At 42.2% G+C, this 20,891-nt stretch overlaps 1 protein-coding gene across 1 annotated transcript in view; it reads left to right on the top strand.

Annotated features, from left to right (window-relative positions):
* The window catches only part of itpr2 (inositol 1,4,5-trisphosphate receptor, type 2), a 45,465-nt gene that overhangs the window by 412 nt on the left and 24,162 nt on the right, over window positions 1-20,891 (top strand). Inside the window, exons 2-37 of the mRNA XM_026366675.1 lie at window positions 4,392-4,462; window positions 4,742-4,860; window positions 4,954-5,040; window positions 5,496-5,654; window positions 6,441-6,539; window positions 6,662-6,745; window positions 6,865-7,011; window positions 7,504-7,599; window positions 7,911-7,955; window positions 9,480-9,631; window positions 9,854-9,953; window positions 10,045-10,205; window positions 10,293-10,434; window positions 10,650-10,808; window positions 11,662-11,834; window positions 12,420-12,539; window positions 12,812-12,994; window positions 13,127-13,378; window positions 13,465-13,612; window positions 13,735-13,882; window positions 14,241-14,428; window positions 14,515-14,638; window positions 14,761-14,818; window positions 14,916-15,081; window positions 15,441-15,608; window positions 16,183-16,269; window positions 16,364-16,489; window positions 16,622-16,744; window positions 16,920-17,120; window positions 17,390-17,641; window positions 17,727-17,852; window positions 17,988-18,116; window positions 18,396-18,516; window positions 18,771-18,952; window positions 19,253-19,395; window positions 19,995-20,103. Coding sequence (XP_026222460.1) covers window positions 4,392-4,462; window positions 4,742-4,860; window positions 4,954-5,040; window positions 5,496-5,654; window positions 6,441-6,539; window positions 6,662-6,745; window positions 6,865-7,011; window positions 7,504-7,599; window positions 7,911-7,955; window positions 9,480-9,631; window positions 9,854-9,953; window positions 10,045-10,205; window positions 10,293-10,434; window positions 10,650-10,808; window positions 11,662-11,834; window positions 12,420-12,539; window positions 12,812-12,994; window positions 13,127-13,378; window positions 13,465-13,612; window positions 13,735-13,882; window positions 14,241-14,428; window positions 14,515-14,638; window positions 14,761-14,818; window positions 14,916-15,081; window positions 15,441-15,608; window positions 16,183-16,269; window positions 16,364-16,489; window positions 16,622-16,744; window positions 16,920-17,120; window positions 17,390-17,641; window positions 17,727-17,852; window positions 17,988-18,116; window positions 18,396-18,516; window positions 18,771-18,952; window positions 19,253-19,395; window positions 19,995-20,103 — 4,948 coding nt within the window. The remainder of the gene's footprint in view (window positions 1-4,391; window positions 4,463-4,741; window positions 4,861-4,953; window positions 5,041-5,495; window positions 5,655-6,440; window positions 6,540-6,661; window positions 6,746-6,864; window positions 7,012-7,503; window positions 7,600-7,910; window positions 7,956-9,479; window positions 9,632-9,853; window positions 9,954-10,044; window positions 10,206-10,292; window positions 10,435-10,649; window positions 10,809-11,661; window positions 11,835-12,419; window positions 12,540-12,811; window positions 12,995-13,126; window positions 13,379-13,464; window positions 13,613-13,734; window positions 13,883-14,240; window positions 14,429-14,514; window positions 14,639-14,760; window positions 14,819-14,915; window positions 15,082-15,440; window positions 15,609-16,182; window positions 16,270-16,363; window positions 16,490-16,621; window positions 16,745-16,919; window positions 17,121-17,389; window positions 17,642-17,726; window positions 17,853-17,987; window positions 18,117-18,395; window positions 18,517-18,770; window positions 18,953-19,252; window positions 19,396-19,994; window positions 20,104-20,891) is intronic.

Below are 20,891 nucleotides of genomic sequence, written 5' to 3'. Positions count from 1 at the left end.
CCTGCCTACTTCTCCCTTTCTTTTTCACCCACCGAGGAGTCCATATGGCTCGATCCTCTCATATGCAGGCTGCTGTTGAGCCACTTTCACTTCAGATCTGACGCTTTTCCAGCTTTCTCAACCCCTTTCTTCACCGTACACTTGAAATCACAACTCATCGCACCACTTTTTTTTTTTTTCTTTCGGCCGAGGCCTGTCGCCGCGCAAAAACTGCCTCTCAGATAACGCACGTTTACGCAAACGTAACCAGGAACGCAAAGCGGCGAAGTCGCCCAGGTAGACAAGTGCTAATGGTGTGCGAGATCTTTTCGCTGTGGTATCCAAGGTGGGGTCCGAGGACCCACAAGACGACAGTAGGCGTGCAGTAGGGGGGGGGGTCATCAAATCGAGGATGGAGGAAAAAGTCACATTTTCATACATTTGCAGTCAGGAAAATAAATTCAGATCATTTCTCATGGTGCTCACTCCCCCTCATCTGCAGAATAAATCATATTAACGAGGCGCCTTCAACTTTGACCCTGTCTGTAGGCCTGTAGATGTCTTCTGGCACCTCCAGGCTACTTGTTGTTTTTTATTTGAGTAAGCGAGAAGGCCTTTTTCTGTCACACACTTACCGGTGTCCTTGTGATTTTTCATATCCTGCAACTTAGTTTCAACGAGGTGTGAACCACATTGTGATTTACCAGAGAATGGAAACTGCCAGGTCCAGTCCTCGGCATCTACAGCAGCACATTAGTAATGTGGAAAGTAAGAAGAAAGGAGCTGTGTTTGACACTCTCTAGTGCTGTTCTGCATAGTTCTTTTCTTGTGAAAAACATTCAGTAGCTAATAATAATAATGCACTAATCAATACATCTTTAAAAAACATGAGGAGACAATGCTTCATTTTAAAGAATGAGAACCAGACAGTGGCTGGGAAACACTCTATAGTGTTTTGTATCATAGTTCATACAGTCAGCCAGTCGCAGTCAGTCTGACATCATAGTTAACTTGATACCTATTGTGTCATTCTTCATACCGTAGTACAACAGTTGCTGTGTATATTTTTGTTTGACTGCAGTTCCACATGAGTTGAAAGCTTCAGTGCAAGGTGAAATACTCTCGCAGTTCTGGGTGTGCTCTGATCTCTGAGCCTGCAGAACAAGCGTGGAGAGATTGACCAGCCATGAGGAATGAACCTGCCCCACCCACCTCCTCTCCCTTTTCCGCACTCTTTGTTTCTCACTTTCTTCTTTCTTGAATTCTCACTGCAAACTTCATGGCAGAGAGTCCAAGCGTCTTTTTAAATGCCTTGTGGTGGGGAGGATTCAAATAAGCAGTGACACATTTCTGATTATGTGCTTGTACACTGACTTACAACCTGTCTATGCTTAAGAAGTACACAGTACACACCACTTTATTTTTGTTGAAACACAGGGACTATACATTTCACAATGCAAAGGTGCACAGTGGCATTTTTTCACACCTCCTGTTTGTGTGAAGCAACACAGTCAAATTCTTATCAGTGGTTCTATAAGTCATGTAGTTTGGCAGGAGTGCGAAGTATTTTATCAAGGGCTGGGCTGTGCTGTGCCAGAGCTTGTCAGTTTCCAGAGAAAGCAGGAGTTTTCTAAAGGAAAGAGCCTGCAGGAACCTCCCAGAGTCACAACCCCCTTAGGGCTAATGGAGCCTCACCTACAGTCACAAACATGAGCGACTCATGCGCATGTTTGCTCAGAATAACAGTAACTAGAACAACAATGGAATAACAATAAATGGGAGCTCCTTATACACCTCACATTGTAAACACTCAAAAGCCAAATGACCTTTCTGTTCCCTATAAGGTTGTTTGGTTGTCGGCTCCACGCCTTGACCTTTTGAATCTTGTGCTCTCCCACATGTGTAGCTATTAGGAGCGGTCATTTTTGGACATCTGCACTATTTCTTTGTTTCATATTCAGCGATCACTGCACCTGTAGATAAAAGATAAAATGATTCTCTATCCATTATTGAGTCATTTTTTGTATGTGCTTATTTCCCCATTAACTTATGTGTATCAACAAAAGTAGCTGTCATATGTTTAATAAGGAAGTGCATGACTCAGTTAGATTTCAGTGCTGCGGTATCAGCAGGTTGAAACATGTAGTAATTGAAGGTGGTTGTGAGTGTACACTGTACCTGTTTCTCATGAATTGCTTTACTGTTAAGTTCTTTAGGAAGTAAAGACATAACATAAGAAATGTTGACCTGCTGCTTTGCATTATTTTGAGGTTTAAGACCTAAAAAAAATATAACTGTATACAGAATTATATAGAAACCCTGACAGCTGCACTTGAGCAGCACTAGGAGACAGTGGGCCGGAAAAACTCCCTTTAGAGGAAGAAACCTCCAGTAGAACGAGGCTCATGGTGGGCGGCCAGCTGCCTCGACTGGTTTGGGTGAGTGGAAAGAGAAGAGAGGAAAGAACAGCAGGCGACAGAAAACACCAACAAGCAGGAAAAACACTGGGTTGTTTTAGTCCACTTCACACAAGCAGCGGAGCTATAATTAGCTTGCCGATGGCCAGCGTCATAGATTTATCTTTGGTTCATGTTTAACTCGGTTACAAGGCAAACCCGTGCACTTGCAGTGTCAGGGACCATCAAAGCCTCTCTGTTTGAACTAACGCCCGGCCAGCTGCAGACTTAAGGTTAATTATTTATGAGCTCGAAGGACTTGTCCTGAGAGGCTTCCTGTTTGGCCATTTAGTACCTGATAATTCTTCCTGTTGGCCTCTATTGTTTCTCCTTTAGATGTAACTCTGATACAGAGTTGGAGGAAATAATACACACCCCGTGGATTGACAGTGATCAGGCACTGTGGAAGAGATAGGAAATGGCTGAGCGCACTTCACCGTGGCTGCCAGCTTTGTATGAATTGGAGGAATTGTGCATTGCATTATGTTTCTCCTCAGTGGATGGGATGAATAGATGTGCTTGTGCACCTCAGCCTTTGGTACAACTGGGATGATGTGGAGCTTTTTTTTTTTGTATAGGATCTAGTTGGTGACATGGAATCTATTCCTTCTGGTTGAAATTGCATTTGTCTGGTATAAAGCCATCTGTGGCTATAAAGCTTCGAAACAACGCACAAGAATCCATCCTCAAATACGCTGACTGCTTGTTACGGAGCTTTGCACACATAAATTAAACCTATTTCTAGACTTAAATACATATAACCCCAGGTGATCTCGACAATGTTTTCTCAGACATGATTTGTTTAGCTTGTCAAGACTTAACAAGATCGATTTTGAGCGAGGATTAGAGCTACTCCAGAAAGAAATGAAGTATGTAAATAAAACCTCCTGTGCTGGGCACATTTCAGATGGAAGGATTCTTAGTTCTGTTTAAAAAGAGATAAACATGCAGAACGTAATCAATATGTGTTACTCATCTTTTTTGATATTTGATAAATACATGTTCTTGTATTAAATGTTTGTTTTTTTTTGCATCAATGAGCATCATGTCCACACTTGGAACAGTGCCTTCTACATGCAGTTGTGCACCAACAATGTAGTGCATTTACTTTGTGTGTGGGTGAACCTGTCAATAACGCATGTCTAGTGAGTAAAACAGTTGGAAACTATGGTGATGTGTGTAAAAAGGCAGTTATTAACGGAATAACAACCTTTAAGTGTCCTCTAATCAGCCCTGCGCAGAAACCACAGTTTCCTCTGGTGACAACAACCCACTGTGCTCTAAGCTTGCTCTATAACCTAAAATTAACTTTATCTCAATGACCCAAACAATTCTTCATAAAGCTTTATTTACCACAATACACATACCTTGTTGACATCTTGTTAGCTGTTATTTCTTATATTTTCTCTGCATCCATTTTGACTATTTTACTAAATGTGAAGGTCACAGAAACTCGAATGTCATATTATTGTAGTTTGTCTTTTTCAATATAATGCAACATACTAGGCAGATCTCCTCCAGCTGGAGCAGGAAGTAGAGATCAAAGAGGTGTAAAATTAGATGAGCTCTGTCCAGAAATGTTCAGGGCATCAGTTCAGATAGTGGGGGAGCTGTAAGGAGTTTGATATGATGCTAAAATGAGGTCTTTCTTGATTTGCCAGCTGAGCTTTTCACCCCGCAGTTGGCCGGTCGACTGGAGAGCAAGTGTGGTTTTGAACTCCATATTCAAATGACTGGTTTTAATAGTGATCTGAGATTCAGTTTTGTACATTTGCATTTGTCAGTGATACAAACAATTTGGCTGAAATGATGCTTTTTGAGGCAAGCAAGTAATGGACCAGTAAAAGTGTTGCATATCAGATGTAGTATGTAAACATAAAGATTAAAGTTAGCTACGATGAAGTACTGCTGAATTTATGGTGAGTGGATTCTAGCATTTCTTTCTTTACCCTACAGGCTTGTCGATGACAGGTGTGTGGTCCAGCCTGAGGCTGGAGACCTGACCAACCCACCCAAAAAGTTCAGAGGTGTGTATGTATATACTTGTCATACTGGTTTGAGGTTTAACACACTCACACAAACACACACTCTCTTTTTTTTAAACTGTCAAGGCTGACCAGATCCTCCACACTCTATCTTTAGTCGCTTTTACATCTATGTGTATAAAAGACTGTACAGGCATGTGGTGGGCAATAACCATTAGCCTCAAAATTGCAGTTTTGAGGCATCGAGACCCTTGAGTGGCACTTAACTGGGCTCACAGAGAGTCTCCTCCTGTGCGCCTTAATGCTTCTTCTCCTCCACAGATTGCCTCTTCAAAGTGTGTCCCATGAACAGATATTCAGCCCAGAAGCAGTTCTGGAAGGCAAAACAAGGAAAACAAGGGAACAACAACACACAGGCAGACCTGTTTAAGAAGCTACAGGTGGACGCTTTATCACAGTGTGCATTTACTAGATCTTCATGTCAGGTTTCGTTTTGCGTCCCAAAGCTTTAACAAACATCCCTTCACACACAGCACGCAGCGGAACTGGAGCAAAAGCAGAACGAGTCAGAGAACAAGAAGCTGCTCGGAGAAGTTGTCAAGTACAGTAACGTCATTCAGGTACAGCCCACGTCTTTAGCAAACGCACCTGTTGGGTCAGATCGTTGTTTTTTCTGCCCTGAAAAGGCCACAGTGACAGAAAACAACATGTTTAATTGCTGTTGTAAAGTGTGTTAAAGTCAGTTGCAAACAAACCTCTACACCACAACAATTCAGAGGGAAGCATTAAACATTTTAATTGCACCATCATTATGTATTTGCAGCTTTAGCCACTGGTTTTTTAGTGATAAACAGATTTTTGCATACAATACAAAGAACATATTATTATAATGCTGTCTGTACAGCAAATACCCAACAGTACATATTGTACCAGTAGATCTGAAATGTTTAATTCATTAATCATAATCAGAAAATGTATTCACAGCTATTTAAACTCTCATGCAAAGATAACCTAGTGTAATTGTTGTGAGTGCCATTTGTCTGAAAAGTGGTTTTACTTCACTCTTCTGCCTCAGCTCCTTCACATAAAGAGTAATAAGTATCTGACGGTGAACAAGCGTCTTCCCGCTTTGCTTGAGAAGAATGCCATGCGGGTTTCTTTGGACCCGGCCGGGAACGAGGGCTCCTGGTTCTACATTCAGCCCTTCTGGAAGCTCCGCAGTGAAGGAGATAACGTAAGTTTTCCTCTACTTTCTATGGATTCAATGTGCTGTACAACAAGTCTAGATGGTCCGTTCATTGTTTGTCCTGTTCCAGTAACACTTCTGATTTTGTCCTTCCCCTTTTGGCTTTAGCATCCTATGGTTAAAGGTATTGCTCTTGGTTGTGCATGGTTTGTGCATTAGGTCAAAAACAGAACATCAAATAAAAGCATGGGCGCACTGGTCTTTCAACTGCATGCACAGTAGACATTCAGGTTGAGCTTAAAAGTAGTTAGTCTGCTGTTACTTTCTATCTACTGGACTGTATGTAGCGTGCTGTGTTTGAAATATTCCATCCCAATGTTTAAACAAGTGTGACGAGCTACCCACTTATAAAACCACTGTGTGCTTGTGTACGGCTGCTAAACATGAAACACAGTTGACCATGTAGAGTCTACTGTACTTTATGTTAGACCGGGCTAGAGAGCATGTAGTGTTGTGCAATCAATGCGGTGCAAAGATAAACAGTTTTTTCAGTCACCATGTCTGCGTATGCTACATTCATATCCACCTGTCATGGTATGAATAAACCTGTTTGCCGTGAACAGCTTCACCACTCTCTCGTGGAAGCGCTGCCTGTTGCAAAGCACCCTTTTCTTTTTTTTCTTCTTGAAAATTAGACATTGTTTGCAAAAAAAAAAAAAAAAAACCCTGTGCATGGGCACAACTTCTTGTTAAATCTATTTGAATACTGCTGGAAGTTCACAAAGCTGCGTCTCCTCCTGTGAAGTGACTCTAATGTGTCTAATTGGGTTGAAGGTGGTGGTTGGGGACAAGGTTGTGCTGATGCCAGTGAATGCAGGGCAGCCGCTTCACGCCAGTAACATCGAGCTGCTAGACAACCCTGGCTGCAAGGAGGTGGGAACATTTAGCTTTTTCAGATTTTAATTATTGAGTTTTAATGTAATCATGCATCATCTTACTCCACAGAAGGACGTATAATGTGATACTTGAACTTAACCGTCTGCTTCCTGCTGCAGGTTAATGCTGTCAACTGTAACACCAGCTGGAAGGTCACCTTGTTCATGAAGTTTAGTGACTACAGGGAAGATGTCCTAAAGGGGGTACGGTGGTTTATTGCTTGTAATTCTTTGGTCTCAGTCTGTGTTTTAGCAGTATTGTTTGCTCTGCTGCACAGACAGAGCTCAGTCTGATGTTTTGTACTGTATGTGGACCCTGTCAGGGAGACGTGGTGAGGCTGTTTCATGCTGAGCAGGAGAAGTTTCTGACCTGTGACGAGTACAAGAATCAGCAACATGTCTTTCTCAGGACCACGCTGAGGCAGTCAGCCACCTCTGCCACCAGCTCCAAGGCTCTCTGGGAGGTCGAGGTAACGTTAAACCACAGGCAGAATTAACCACGTCTCCTTTTAATTACTGTATTAGAACATAATTAATATTACTGCTTTTTTAAAAGCTGTTGTACGTAGAAAGAAATTATGTTCATGGACAAATTAAAATTGGTGTGCATTGTCCCTTTAGTATTGACTCGCCATAAATCAACAACAGGAACTCAGCTGATCCCTAACCTTTGTTTTGCCCAGTTGAAATAAACATTAGTGATGTTTTTATTAAATATGTACATTTACAGGTTCTTCTTTTTAATTTCTCCTCTGATTACTGATTATACAGCAACGTCTGCCTATTGTTGACACATTTTGTGCCAGTGTGACAAACGCACATGCCTGCTGTACTTGGCACATAGGGTGACTCTCATTCTGATGCACTCTGACATGGAAAATGAAGACGTGGCACTAACACCTACTGTATACACACACACGGAAGAGAAAAAACATTAACGATGTTTTGTGTCCTTGTGCCAGGTTGTGCACTATGACCCGTGCAGAGGTGGAGCCGGGCAGTGGAACAGTCTCTTCCGATTTAAACACCTGGCAACTGGAAATTACCTTGCCGCTGAGGTAAGTTTTACTCTTCTCCTCATGTCAGAACATCTGCTGTCTCCATCATTTTGATTTGCCTGCATTTCACTGTGTTTATTTATGCACCAAAAAACATTTTGTCTGAGTCGCTTATTTCAATCTGACTCTGTACTTTTTAGTGTATGAGTATTAGATGAAGGAGATTTTAGGTAATGTGCTGTAGGTGGCAGTGTTACCACTGATATAACCACTATAATCTGTCTTTTGCTGTTTAATAGTTTAGAATTTAGGTGATGTAGATGTTAATACTTTCTAGATCTGAGCCTACTGACTTGTCAATTTCGTGGCAGGTGAACCCTGAATTCAAGGCCAACACAGCGGAGACCAAGAGAGAGGTGGGTTGGTCAAACAACCACTTTCAGCAGCCGAATCGCATACAGCTGAGAACTCACACTGCGCATCTTACTGGCTAATCTAATATAGTAAAGTAGCAATGCAAATAATTTCACACCAGACATGATTTAGATTCCACTTGACTGAAAGAGTGAACCAGAGAAAATGATGTATTTAAGTGGAAAGATTAGATTATGTGAGCAGTTATACGTTGTCTTTACAACTTCAGGCTCTTCTCTGGCTCCCCATGCTTTGGTTATGCAATATTGCCAGTTCTCTCACACTCATAAAGTACTTCTGTGTACACACACACACACACGCACACGCACATGCGCGCACACACACACACACACACACACACACAAACTCTGCCAAACTCTGAATCTATATCTAGACATATCTTTCAGCTCTGAGCTGCCTTCCGCATTTGTATTCTGGCAGTGCAAGAAAAAAAGGACACAAACTCACTCAGCCTCACACACTTTCTCATGCACATGCTGAATTTCAGACACACAGGGGGCTCCTTACATAATGTCTGGGTGTGGGGGTGCCCTGCGAGAGGGGATGGAGGGGAGTCAGACGTGCTGTCTGCTCTGCTTCACTTGCCTGTGCTAAGCTGGTGGGGTGAGTCACCAGCGGAGGAGAGGGGAAGGAGGAGGGAGTGGGAGGGTAGAGAAGCTGAGGCGTGGAGGCAGCTCTAGGGAGCTTCCCATTGACATGCAGAGAACAGTGGGAGAAATTAACCCTCGCCATTATCTGCTGCATCTGCACGGTGCAGATTGTAGCAGCTTACATACTGCAGTGTCTTACACACATCCAGAAATCAGAGCTCTGTAGCTACTGTACATTTGGCTATAATGTGTTACCTCATTAGCTTAAGAAGCTGTGACAGTTCCCAATTGTACATTTTTATCTAGAGTTGGGCTTATTCATCAGAATTTACAAATTTGTTGAAAGAATGGCTCATTCCCTTAAATGAGGCCGAATTTTGAGGTTATGGCAAAAAAATATGTATAATTTATGAATGTAAGTAATTTGAAGTTATGGCCTGATGTTGTTTTTAGATGTTTAGTCAATGTGCTGCTGTACATAGGGAAGAAAGAAGGTGTCTTGCTGTGTGTACCGCTGTCAGTGATTTGTCACTTAATTAATTAATGTTCCCAAAAATAATCACGGAAAGTCATCAGTGTTAATCAGTCGTGTGTAATCTAGGAATGTAAATTAACCAAATCTTTGCTGGTTGTACCTATAATCTGGTTTGACATTACTCACCCTTTTACTGTATGTCGTCATTAGAGTCCAAGGTCGAAACTAATGATTATTATCATCACTGATTACTTTCTCAAATAATCTGTTAATTGGTTTGTAAGAAAGCAGTGATGATACTTATTCGAATTTCTTGTTTAGTTTAACAAGAAGTTTGAAAATATAACCCAACCACATGTTTATTATTATCTACTTGTGTGTGTGTGTGTGTGTGTGTGTGTGTGTGTATGTGTTTGTGGGTGTGCGTGCATGTGCTGCAGAGCGAGACAGATGCTGTGTTCTCTAAGAAGAAGCATCAAGCTGCAGAGAAGATTGCTTTCACTCTGGTTTCAGTGCCCCATGGGAATGACATTGCTTCTCTCTTCGAGCTGGATGCCACCACTCTGCAACGTGCTGACTGTCTCGTACCCAGGTCGGTCATTCACAAAGGGGGAACGGTTTTTATCAACATTAGAGCCATAACACTGGCTGTGCTTGTATCCATCCATGGTGTTACAGAATCTCATGTCATTGTCTGAAACATGACATAAATAATGAATTATTATGTGGTAGGTTTGTCAGTGCAGTTAAAGTGGCACGATCATACAACTAAAAATCATATTTTCTGTAAATAGTTTGTCCCTTCCTTCCCTAGAAACTCCTATGTGAGGCTCAGACACCTGTGCACCAATACTTGGGTGACCAGCACCAGTATCCCTATCGATACAGAGGAGGAGCGGCCAGTTATGCTCAAGGTCCACGAACATTCACACACAAATGCATTCCCACAAGTTAGAAATACACACCTGTGCATTATTTAGACATCTCTCCTGGCTGTCACAATAGATTGGGACCTGTGCCACCAAAGAGGACAAAGAGGCTTTTGCCATTGTATCTGTTCCCCTGTCGGAGGTCAGAGACTTGGACTTTGCCAACGATGCCAGCAAAGTGTTAGAGTGCACGGTGAAGAAGCTTCAGCACAGCAACATCACTCAGAATGAGAGGAGGTACAGAGACATGAGCACGGTGGTACAAATGCCACAAGATGTTGTGCCTTATTACCTTATTTTTTCCTCCTTATGTGTGTGTTTCAGGTTTGTGACTAAGCTCCTGGAGGACCTGGCTTTCTTTGTGTGTGTGGTACCAAATAATGGCCAGGACGTTTTATCTGTGGTCACTTCTACACCCAACCGAGAGAGGCAGAAACTCATGAGGGAACAGAACATTCTCGCCCAGGTCAGCAGAAGTACAAACACTCACACACTTCGGTCTGTCCTTTTTTGTCCTTTATCTTGGGACAGAATGCAGAAGTACCTGAAGCGTAACACAGTGACTGAGAGTAAATCTTCATTGTACTGTATTTGCAGTCCACAGTAGTATCTGTATCCTAGTATATCATTGCTGTATTGATGCTTTATTGGTCTTTTGGCCTCTTGTTTCTGTTTCTTCAGATATTTGGCATCCTGAAAGCTCCATTCAGTGATCAGGGTGACGGTCCAATGCTGAAGTTGGAGGATTTGGGGGACCAGCGCTATGCTCACTTCAAGTACATGTTGAGACTCTGCTACAGGGTGCTGCGACACTCTCAACAGGACTATCGCAAGAACCAGGCATGTTTTCATTTTTTACACAACATCGGGCTCCTTATTCATTATCAACAGGATGCAGGGTGGTCTTAGGACAGAGAGGTGGCTTTCAACAAGGAGCTTATCAGTATAGATTCTGCCAAAATGTCTGAGAAAATCTATCCAGGGGCCCCAGCTGCAGTAATGATGCCCTGATGAAGAAACCCAAAGAGGGCTCCAATAGTCTTTTAATCAATCAGTGGATCACGCTGAAAAATAATTAATGACAAGTTAATTTTAGAATTACGATGCTGTTTCTGTTACATAATTCAAACGGCTCAATTTACAAGGAATAAAAACACCAGTGTTCAGTACACATGGCTTTTGTCGCTGCTGTCTTCCTCAGTTATGTTATGTCTCTATCATGTCTCTTAAACCTTACTGTGGTTTTTTTTATCACACCAGTAAAACAAGAAGTAACACATGGTGCCTTCCGGCAAGGCATGCATGCTATTTTAGTTTCCTGCTTTTATTCAGATTCCTTTTACACGTGTCGACTGACTATTTCTTTAAAACAGACAAATTTTAAAGAGGGCTTATTGACATGATGCAAAAAAGCTACAGGTGTCTATTATGATAATAATAAAGAATACTAATAATACTTTTTATACTATATTATGTAATGAGTGAGGGCTAAACTTCATTTAGCTGCTGGTGCTGGTATGTTGCTTGGCTGAGGATGTGACAGGCAGCCATCATGACTGACTGACTTTTTAAAGCCATCTAGTTCAATTCTGGACAGTGGAACAAACACGAAGCAAACACAGTGATTCAGCACATTTTGAGCTCCTGTGTTCCTCTGACTTTTTTTTATACATATGTTTCTTATTTCAAACAGGAATATATAGCCAAAAAGTTCTCGATCATGCAGTCCCAGATCGGGTACGAGATCCTGGCTGAGGACACGATCACTGCTCTGCTGCACAACAACCGCAAGCTGCTGGAAAAGCACATCACAGCCAAAGAGATCGAGACCTTTGTCAACCTGCTGAGGCGCAACAGAGAGCCCAGGTCAGACGTGAGCACCTCCCAGCGATTAGTTGACCCGAGGGAACAATTTAATACAAGAAAATGTGTGAAAAATCGGACATTATTAGAAGTAGAACTCATGTATCTTTTGTGAAACTTAAATTCTTTTTCAGCTTTCTGAACATTTTGATGCCATGATTTGTGGCGTTGCATTGACGTTCCTTTTCAGCATATTATACATAAAATATATATTATAAATAAAGATAAAGTCTTGCCGTGTCTGTCCACTTGGCTTTAATACAGTTGTTGAATTTGTAGGTTGAATACCGGGGTTATTCAACCTACAAATTCACAAGGTCCAGTCGCTTCACATCTTCTCCAGTCAAGGTTTAGAGTAATACCCTTTTCAGTAGCTATTCAGTGCTTTGAATAAAAAATAAAAAAAAGTTGCTCCCTCAGTTATTCTAAGAATTTTATACTAAAGTTGAAGATGTATACATACTCTCGAAAAAAAAAATAATGAGGAAAATACGATAAATGTGCTTGCTTACACCTGCACTTTCACTTTCTGTGTTCTCTGTGCTAAAACTTTAAACATGGTTCCTCGTGTCTCGTCTACTCTTCCAGATTCTTGGATTATCTCTCGGATCTCTGTGTGTCCAACAAGACCGCCATTCCTGTCACACAGGAGCTTATCTGTAAATTTATGCTGAACCCCACGAACGCAGATATCCTCATCCAGACCAAGTGAGTCACACTCTGTGGTATCTATTTTTAAAAATATCCCCGTTGATCCTGTCATATTTCAGTCATGCATTTTTAAACATGCATGTTTAAACATCCACAAACTCTCCACAGTGTGTGAGAGAGATGTTTCCTCCAGTGTGTCTTTTGCTGAATAGATATTTTCAGCAGCAGCAGCAGCAGCAGCACCAGCTCTGCTTCCGAGTGTAATGTGTGCAATTTTTCTAGTAGTTGCGATGTCACAAGCTCTCCCCTGCCACCTTCCCTCCTCCCAGGCTCATCTCTAATACAGAGACCACCCTGGAGTCTTCTCTGCTGCAGGATGAGGTTGATGAGGAAGAGGTTTGGCTTTATTGGATCGACAGCCACAAGGAGCCCCACGGCAAATCCATCCGCCACCTGGCCCAGGATGCTAAGGACAACCACAAGCTGGATGTAGACATGATCACCTACTACAGGTGATGGTGGCACTGTAAACTTTCACAAATACAAATGAACTGAAACAAGCAACCAGGAGTTAATATTTTCCCCATGTCATTCACATTTTCCCCCAATTTTTTCACATTGCATGTCCTTCACCTCCTCTTCAGGTACCAGCTGAACCTTTTCGCTAAAATGTGTCTGGACCGTCAGTACCTAGCCATTGACCAGATCACCCGTCAGCTCCCTGTGGATCTGATCCTACGCTGTATGTTTGATGACGGCCTGCCCTACAACCTCAGAGCCTCCTTCTGTCGCCTCATGCTGCATATGCACGTGGACCGTGACCCACAGGAGGCCGTGGTGCCTGTACGCTATGCCCGCCTCTGGACTGAGATCCCCTCTAAGATTACCATCAACGAGTGAGTGTCTACGTATGACTGTGTGTGACGGTATGGGAACACTTACAGAATTACCACATACAGATTGTGATTGTTGGTGTCTGCAGGTTTGAGTACGAATCCACTGATACGTCAAGAGAGGAGATGAAACGGAAATTTGCTCACACCATGGAATTTGTGGAAGAATATCTTAATGATGTGGTCAGCCAGCCTTTTCCTTTTGGGGACAGTGACAAAAATGAACTCACACTAGAGGTAAAACAAAAACTCACATTTTAATATTTATGTGACTATTTTTATTCACGTTTATGTTCTCGTGCATTTTACTCAGATTTACTGTTTCATGAGAATTCGCTTGTTTTATTTCTCTCTTCCAGGTGGTGAATCTGGCTCGTAACCTGGTGTACTTTGGTTTTTATAGCTTTAACGAGCTGCTGCGCCTCACGCGCACCCTGCTGGCCATCCTGGACATTGTTCAGCATCCGCTGCCCTTTATGAACAAACTCAGCAAGAGCCCAGAGGCTGGTAAGTATGGTTACACTGTATAATTATTTAAATGTTATGTTAAACAAAGTCAATAGAAAGATTAAAACTAATGTGTAAAACTCACTGTGGTTTCATATTTAAGGAAACATGCTTGAACAGGTAGAAAGCGACATGCTGGATGTTCAGCAGTTACACATAGAAATGAATTGTGGATATGGTTGTAAATAAAAGTACGTGGTTTAATGGATTGAAAAGAATAAATGTAGATTTTATTTTACTTTAGTTGGAAAAAGTTCTGGGCCTCTGTCATGTGATGTCCTGAGGGCCATTACAACTTGAATGATACACACAGTGCACATGAACTAAGCTAACTGTGTGAAGCATAATTCTCTTTTAGGCAATAACGTCCTGCGAACGATCCATGGCGTTGGAGAAATGATGACTCAGATGGTGATGAGTCGGGGTGTGCTGCAGAGCCTCCCTGACACTCCGCCCTCCCTACGCTATGGTAAAGCACACTTCATCCCGGACAACGAGGACGTCATGGTGATGGACACCAAGCTAAAGATCATCGAGATCTTGCAGGTGAGCACTATCACATGGTGCTGACATTCTTAAATTACTGTCCAGTAGGATGTGATTTAATTTTGTTGCCCTTTTGTCCCCCTCAGTTCATCCTCAGTGTGCGTCTGGATTACAGGATCACCTACTTGTTGTCCATGTACAAAAAAGAGTTTGGGGACAAGAGCATAAATGACAGCTCTGTCTCAGTGACTGATATGGCTCTAATAACATGTGAGACTTTATTCCCTCTTAGTGCAGAAACTACAGCTCTCCTTTTATATTTTAAATTAGGTGTTTGGAGCTGCCGCCTGTCACCTATAACTCACCTGATGTTCACCTTATTATGTTTTTAGCTTCTGAGCCGGACATAGATGAGATTGCAGCCAAGGCGGAGAGTATGTTTGCAGGAAGGCAAGTAAAGCTGGGTTGGTTTACTGACTTTGTGTTGCAAACTCTCAAATATCCATACAGAGGAAATAAATAGTTGTGTGCGTATGTATAATTTCAGCTCAGAGTTAAGTGCGGTGGAGCTGGATGATGAGGGCGGCCAGACGTTTTTAAGGGTTCTGATCCATCTCATCATGCAAGATTACCCCCCACTGGTGTCTGGATCGCTGCAGCTCATCTTCAAACATTTCAGCCAGAGAGCTGAGGTGCTGCAGGCCTTCAAGCAGGTAATGACACAGCAGTTCACACTCAAGCGTTTGCTACTTGGAAAGCGGGCAGCATGTGGCATTAGGCAACTTCCTGAGTTAAGTGGGGTTTTTTTTTTCTCAAAAGTTGATGTAATCTGTTTGGATTATGAGGGTTCTCCAAAGGGCAAACAGCAGCTGTTGTAAACTGTCTCACTAAGAGCTTCCTCAGCTGAAATCTAGAGCTGCACAAGCTCCCATTTAAACAATGTTCTGACTTTCCAAAGTGGTGCACCGAGACGTCTTGGCAGCGATTTGCTTTGACACACATTTGTTCTTTAAATATCTCCGTGTCTAGTTTGTTTCTCATTCATTGCGTGTCTGGTTGTTTTTTTGTCCAGGTCCAGCTGTTAGTGTCGGAGCAGGATGTAGAGAACTACCAACAGATCAAGGCAGACCTGGACCAGCTGCGTCTGGCAGTTGAGAAGTCAGAACTGTGGGTGGAAAAGAGTGGTGTCTACAGCAGCGAAGACCTCGGGGTCAGACAGGGCAAAGAACAGAACGCAGAGGTGCCGCACCATCATTTGACAGTATCCACAGTCTAAAAGCAAAGTTTCACATTTCAGATTTTAGTGTGAGATTCAAAGCTCTGCAGGAAGTTGCTATATTTGTGTTAAACGAACCATCAGCCATTCAGCTGCACTGTGAATGTCTTATTTGTTGCTATTGTTGATCAAGGCTGGTGGTAAGCAGACGGTGCAAACTGTTTTGTTTTGTAGCCTAGAATAAAAATGTCTGTCAGAAAAGGGACCTACTAAATCAGTTTTTATTTATCATCCTGTACCGTCTATTGTTTATTACACAGTATTCTCGCCTTACACAACATTTTTATTCTTACTTGACAATTTAAGAAGGTATGATGATTAAAATGATTTGTCTCAGTACAGGGACTTGTCTAACTACATCATGACAAATGCTGAGTAATTAGGGACAGGATACAGAGGTTGTTATTAGCCACAATTAAACATGTTGGTGGTGAGCACATGAGAATTGTGGAACCGTTAGTCATGAAACTATTAAATAGAAAATGAGTAATTACAAGTAGCTGCTAAAGGGACGCTTTCTCTTAATGTGATTTCCCAGGAGGCTGTTCTGAGTCCAGTGCAGAACGGGGATAACAAACCTCAGATTGACAGTAACAAGGCAAACAACTACTCCATTGTCAAAGAGGTGAGCGCCCCTATCTTTATCACCAGGCCATTTGTGTTATATAACTTTTTATGCTCTTATTTGTCTATAAAGGATTTGTATGTCTCCTCTGTAGATCCTCCTGCGGCTCAGTAAGCTGTGTTTTCCCAGTAAAAAGAGCCGCGTGCAGCAGCAGAGGCTGCTGAAGAACATGGGGGCACATACTGTGGTTCTAGACCTGCTGCAGATCCAACATGAGAAGGTGGAGAACAACTACAGCAGCCAACTCAATGACTCACTTCTTTTTTTTGTAACGTAGTTTATTGATGTCTTCCTGTCTGACTTTTTTTCTCCAGTGATCTTTACTTTTAAATATTTGGTTGTCTTTGTACAGAGTGATGAGAAGATGAGTGAGATCATGACTCTGGCACATACATTTCTGCAAAACTTCTGCAGAGGAAACACTCAGAACCAAGTTCTGCTACATAAACATCTAAACCTTTTCCTCACTCCAGGGGTATGTTGATAGAACTTTGTCATCCGTTTTCCTTATCCGTAGCTCTTATACCTACCTTACTTTTAGACGTGTCCTCTTTTACAGCAGAATAACTAGTTTTTCTATGTTTTTCTGTTACACAAATGAGTAAATGTCCTGTTTGCATGTAAATTCTTGCTTCTTGTTTGGTCGCCAGTTGCTGGAAGCTGAGACAATGCGTCACATTTTCATGAACAACTACTATCTGTGCAATGAGATCAGTGACCGTGTGGTCCACCACTTTGTTCACTGCATTGAAACACACGGAAGGCGCGTTCAGTACCTCAGGTTCCTCCAAACCATTGTGAAAGCTGACGGGAAATATGTGAAGAAATGTCAAGACAAAGTCATGACAGAGGTAGGAGGTTTTATCCCCTATATTTAATTCTGCAGGGATAAGAACGTAATGTTTAAATAAATGTGAAGGATAATTCAAACCAAATTCCCATGGAAATTATTTCCCAACCTTAGCAGAATTGTGTTGAACCAATTGCAATAGTTAATTTACTTTTAGAAGATTATATAATTCATGGGATACTTCTTTATATGTTCTGATCATGATGGCAGGATCTCAGGTAAACCCTGCGTGTACCTCATGCATGCTTTTCTTTTTGCTCATGTGTCCAGCTGGTGAACGCTGGTGAGGACGTGCTGGTGTTCTATAATGACCGCTCGTCGTTCCCAATACTGCTGCAGATGATGGGCTCTGAGCGGGAGCGGACAGATGAAAATGGCTCTCTGGCCTATCACACCACGCTTGTGGAGCTGCTGGCTGCCTGCACTGAGGGCAAGAACGTCTACACAGAGCTGAAATGCAACTCTCTCCTACCCCTAGATGACATTGTCAAAGTTGTCACTCATGTCAACTGTATTCCAGAGGTAGTGGCTAGACAGGTTTACTGGAAAGTAAATAATATAGTTATATGCTATAGATAAATAACTTTTTTTTTTTTGTATCCCCCAGGTTAAAACAGCTTATGTGAACTTTGTGAATCACTGCTATGTGGACACAGAGGTGGAAATGAAGGAGATCTACACCTCCAAACATATCTGGAAGCTATTTGGCAACTTCCTAGTGGATATGTCCCGTGTAAGGTTCCAAATAAACAAGGGCTTATTTACATACCAGATCTATTCATGTAGCACATGTGCAGAGAAAATGATACAGATATGATGTGAGGATTTCCCTTTTCCCAAGTTTTCCATTTTTATTTTTGTATTTAAGGTATGCAACACCACCACAGACAGAAATCATGCAGATCTTGCCCTGGAGAAGTATGTAACGGAGTCAGTGATGGCCATTGTTAAGGGTTTCTTCAGCTCACCTTTCTCTGTCAACCATGCTAACTTGCAGGTATTGTTTTTCACCTCCTGTGTTTGCAGAGGGAGCCTCATGGCACATGCAAATCTTAAAATCTCTTAAAAAATACTTTCTTCCTCCTTCACTGTTTGCATAGCAGAAGTTTGTACCTAAAGCAGCTGTTTCAGGTGTTTTATACAGATGTTTGTACTAAGTCTGCTATCAGAACCAATATAATAATAATAAATTGTTGTGTTACCATCAGAAAATATCTGTTTATCATTTGTGCCATTTGAAATCAGTACTTCATGCTGCTCCCTCTGTTGTTCACAGACAAACCAGTCTACCTTCATCAAGCTGCTCCAATCAGCTTTCAGGATCTACAACTGTGGCTGGATCAATGCAGCTCAGAAGGCTAATATTGAGAGTTGTGTCAAAACTCTGGCTGATGTTGGTGAGCGTTGGTTTTCTACTATATATTTAACCTGCAATAAATAGAAAATATAGTCAAAAATGTATTGATTGTGCTTTAAAACAGTATAATTAAGAGGATTTGTCATTTCACAGATTTAGGCATTCAGGTTACAAAATAAGTAGAAGCTAGAAAATGCCACAGTCTACTGATGAGCTCTACTGGATTCACTGGGGTCTGTGTTGTAATTCCTCGCTAAGCTGAAAAAACATTCAACCCCTCTTATTCTTCACCAGCTAAAGCACGAGCCATAGCCATTCCCGTGGACCTTGACAGTCAGGTCAGCGCTTTGTCCCTCAGAGTCCATAGCAACATGGTGCAGCGCGCAGCCAAAGACTGGAGGACCTCTGCCCGCACGCGACCCCGCAAGGAGACCCTGGGGGGTCTTGACTACAAGAGCATCATCGAAAAGCTGCAGGTACACATTTTTAACAAACGGGTCTAAGACATGTGTAGATGTTACAGTGATAACGTCAGCATGCTCCCTGACAATTAACAGGTTAGATAGGTGTAGTGTCAACCACGGGGTTGCATCTGCTATTCAGCCAACAGTTATTGGGTGTGGACTTAAAGTGGTCGACTGACCAGTTTACTTCCCTTGATCAGTGTCAGTAGTGTGATTAAAACATGCCATTAAGAGGAGACTCTATGATTCTATTCAATGCAGTATTCAATGCAACACTTGTGTGTGTGTGTGTGTCTGTCTGCATGTGTCCAGGGGGTCGTGTCGTGCCTGGAGCAGCAGTTCAGTCCGAAGGTTCAGGCTGAGTTTTCTGTGCTGGTGGATGTTCTTCACAGCCCTGAACTGCTGTTTCCAGAAGGTGCTCGGTTACGCTGTGAAAGCGGAGCTTTTATGTTCAAGTAAGTTGCTGTTTATAACCCGTGTGTAGAACAAAGAACAAGTCTCCTATGTTTTTTAAAGCCTGGAGGTTTGCTGCACGACTGCAGTAGGGATTGGGGTTTGTTGAGTTAGGACTTTTGATCTGGATTTCCAGATTTAAAAAAAATATTACAATGTGTTTTTGCATGGTTGGAACTGATGTTTTCCATAGTTTACACTCATGAAGCATCACTTATTAAATACATGTGGAGGTTTTGTAAAAGAGTTGAAAGTAGAAGAAACATACAAACATACAAGTTTGAAAAATGAATTTAGAGCATCTCAATATATCATTGTGTAGCCGTAAATTAAAGAATGAATACAAAATATGAATTTAATGTAATTGTGGTCAGTGGACTACTCGGACTACTATTTGATATATAATAATAAAAATGATTGATACATCATCAAACCTCCAGGGGTGCTGTTACTCAGCTGCTGCTCTCTAACCTCCCTGGAGAACAGAAAGGAGACATTACCTGGGGTGATCAATAAAGGATTGTTTTTACTTGTGAGCCAGTGACTGCATTAGCAGGACACTGTGATAAATAATACAGCACTTCTATTGTCACTCTGTCAGGCTGATCAAACACACCAAGAAGCTTATGGACAAAGAGGAAAAGCTTTGTATCAAGATCCTGCAAACGCTCAGAGAGATGCTGGACAAGAAGGAATGCTTTCAGGAGTCTGTGAGTATTTGACACTGTATGGAAAGTGTGTCATCTAAACATGATGTGTCACTTTCAGGATTCTTCAAGGATATGTGGTGGTTCTCAAACCTTACTGTTACAAAAAACAAAACAAAAGAGGAATTAAATGATAATGTGGAAAGTTTGCAGTGGATTCAACCTTGCCTTCATGTGCCAGCAGTGCTGTACTCCTATCAGCCGTGCAGTGTAGTGCTTGTTTTCTCCCAGGTCTGTCGGCCCAGAGCCCAGACTCCTCTTCATCTGTATGCTGTGGGCCTTTCTATGTTACATAAGGCAGGGAGGCACTTGAGGACACACTCACACTGAGAGGGAGAATAGGAGGGAGGAAGTATGGGAAGAAGGAGGAGGAGGAGGGGGCAAGCACTGAACAAACAAATCAATACTGCAGCGAGTGGTGGTGGTGGTGGTGGGGGGGGAGGGCGCAAGAGCTCGTCTCCTGCTGCACCCCCCCCCCCCCCCCCCCTATCAGCCAGAGGCCTGGAAAGTGAATGACAAGAGTTGATAGAAGAGACTTAGGGGCCGACTGCGTGTGTGTTTATGTGCAGCAGGGGGATGGTGGGGGGGGCAAAGTGCAGGGAACAAAAAAAGTCGGGTCTTTGTAATCATATTTGGAAGGTTTTGGGAGAGTTTGTTCCAGCTGCATGGTGAGAGGAGGTGATGAAATGCAATACACTCAACAGAAAATGTCTTTGACTTGAGGTGTACAGAAGAATAAAAAGAATCCTGGTGAGAAGCCGTGGACATTACTGGCATTGCTTGAATTCATA

The sequence above is a fragment of the Anabas testudineus genome, chromosome 6, assembly GCF_900324465.2.
Source record: "Anabas testudineus chromosome 6, fAnaTes1.2, whole genome shotgun sequence".
In the NCBI taxonomy this organism is placed as follows: domain Eukaryota; kingdom Metazoa; phylum Chordata; class Actinopteri; order Anabantiformes; family Anabantidae; genus Anabas; species Anabas testudineus.
The sequence above is the reverse complement of the archived record's forward strand: the minus strand, read 5'-3'. Positions and strand labels throughout refer to the sequence as shown.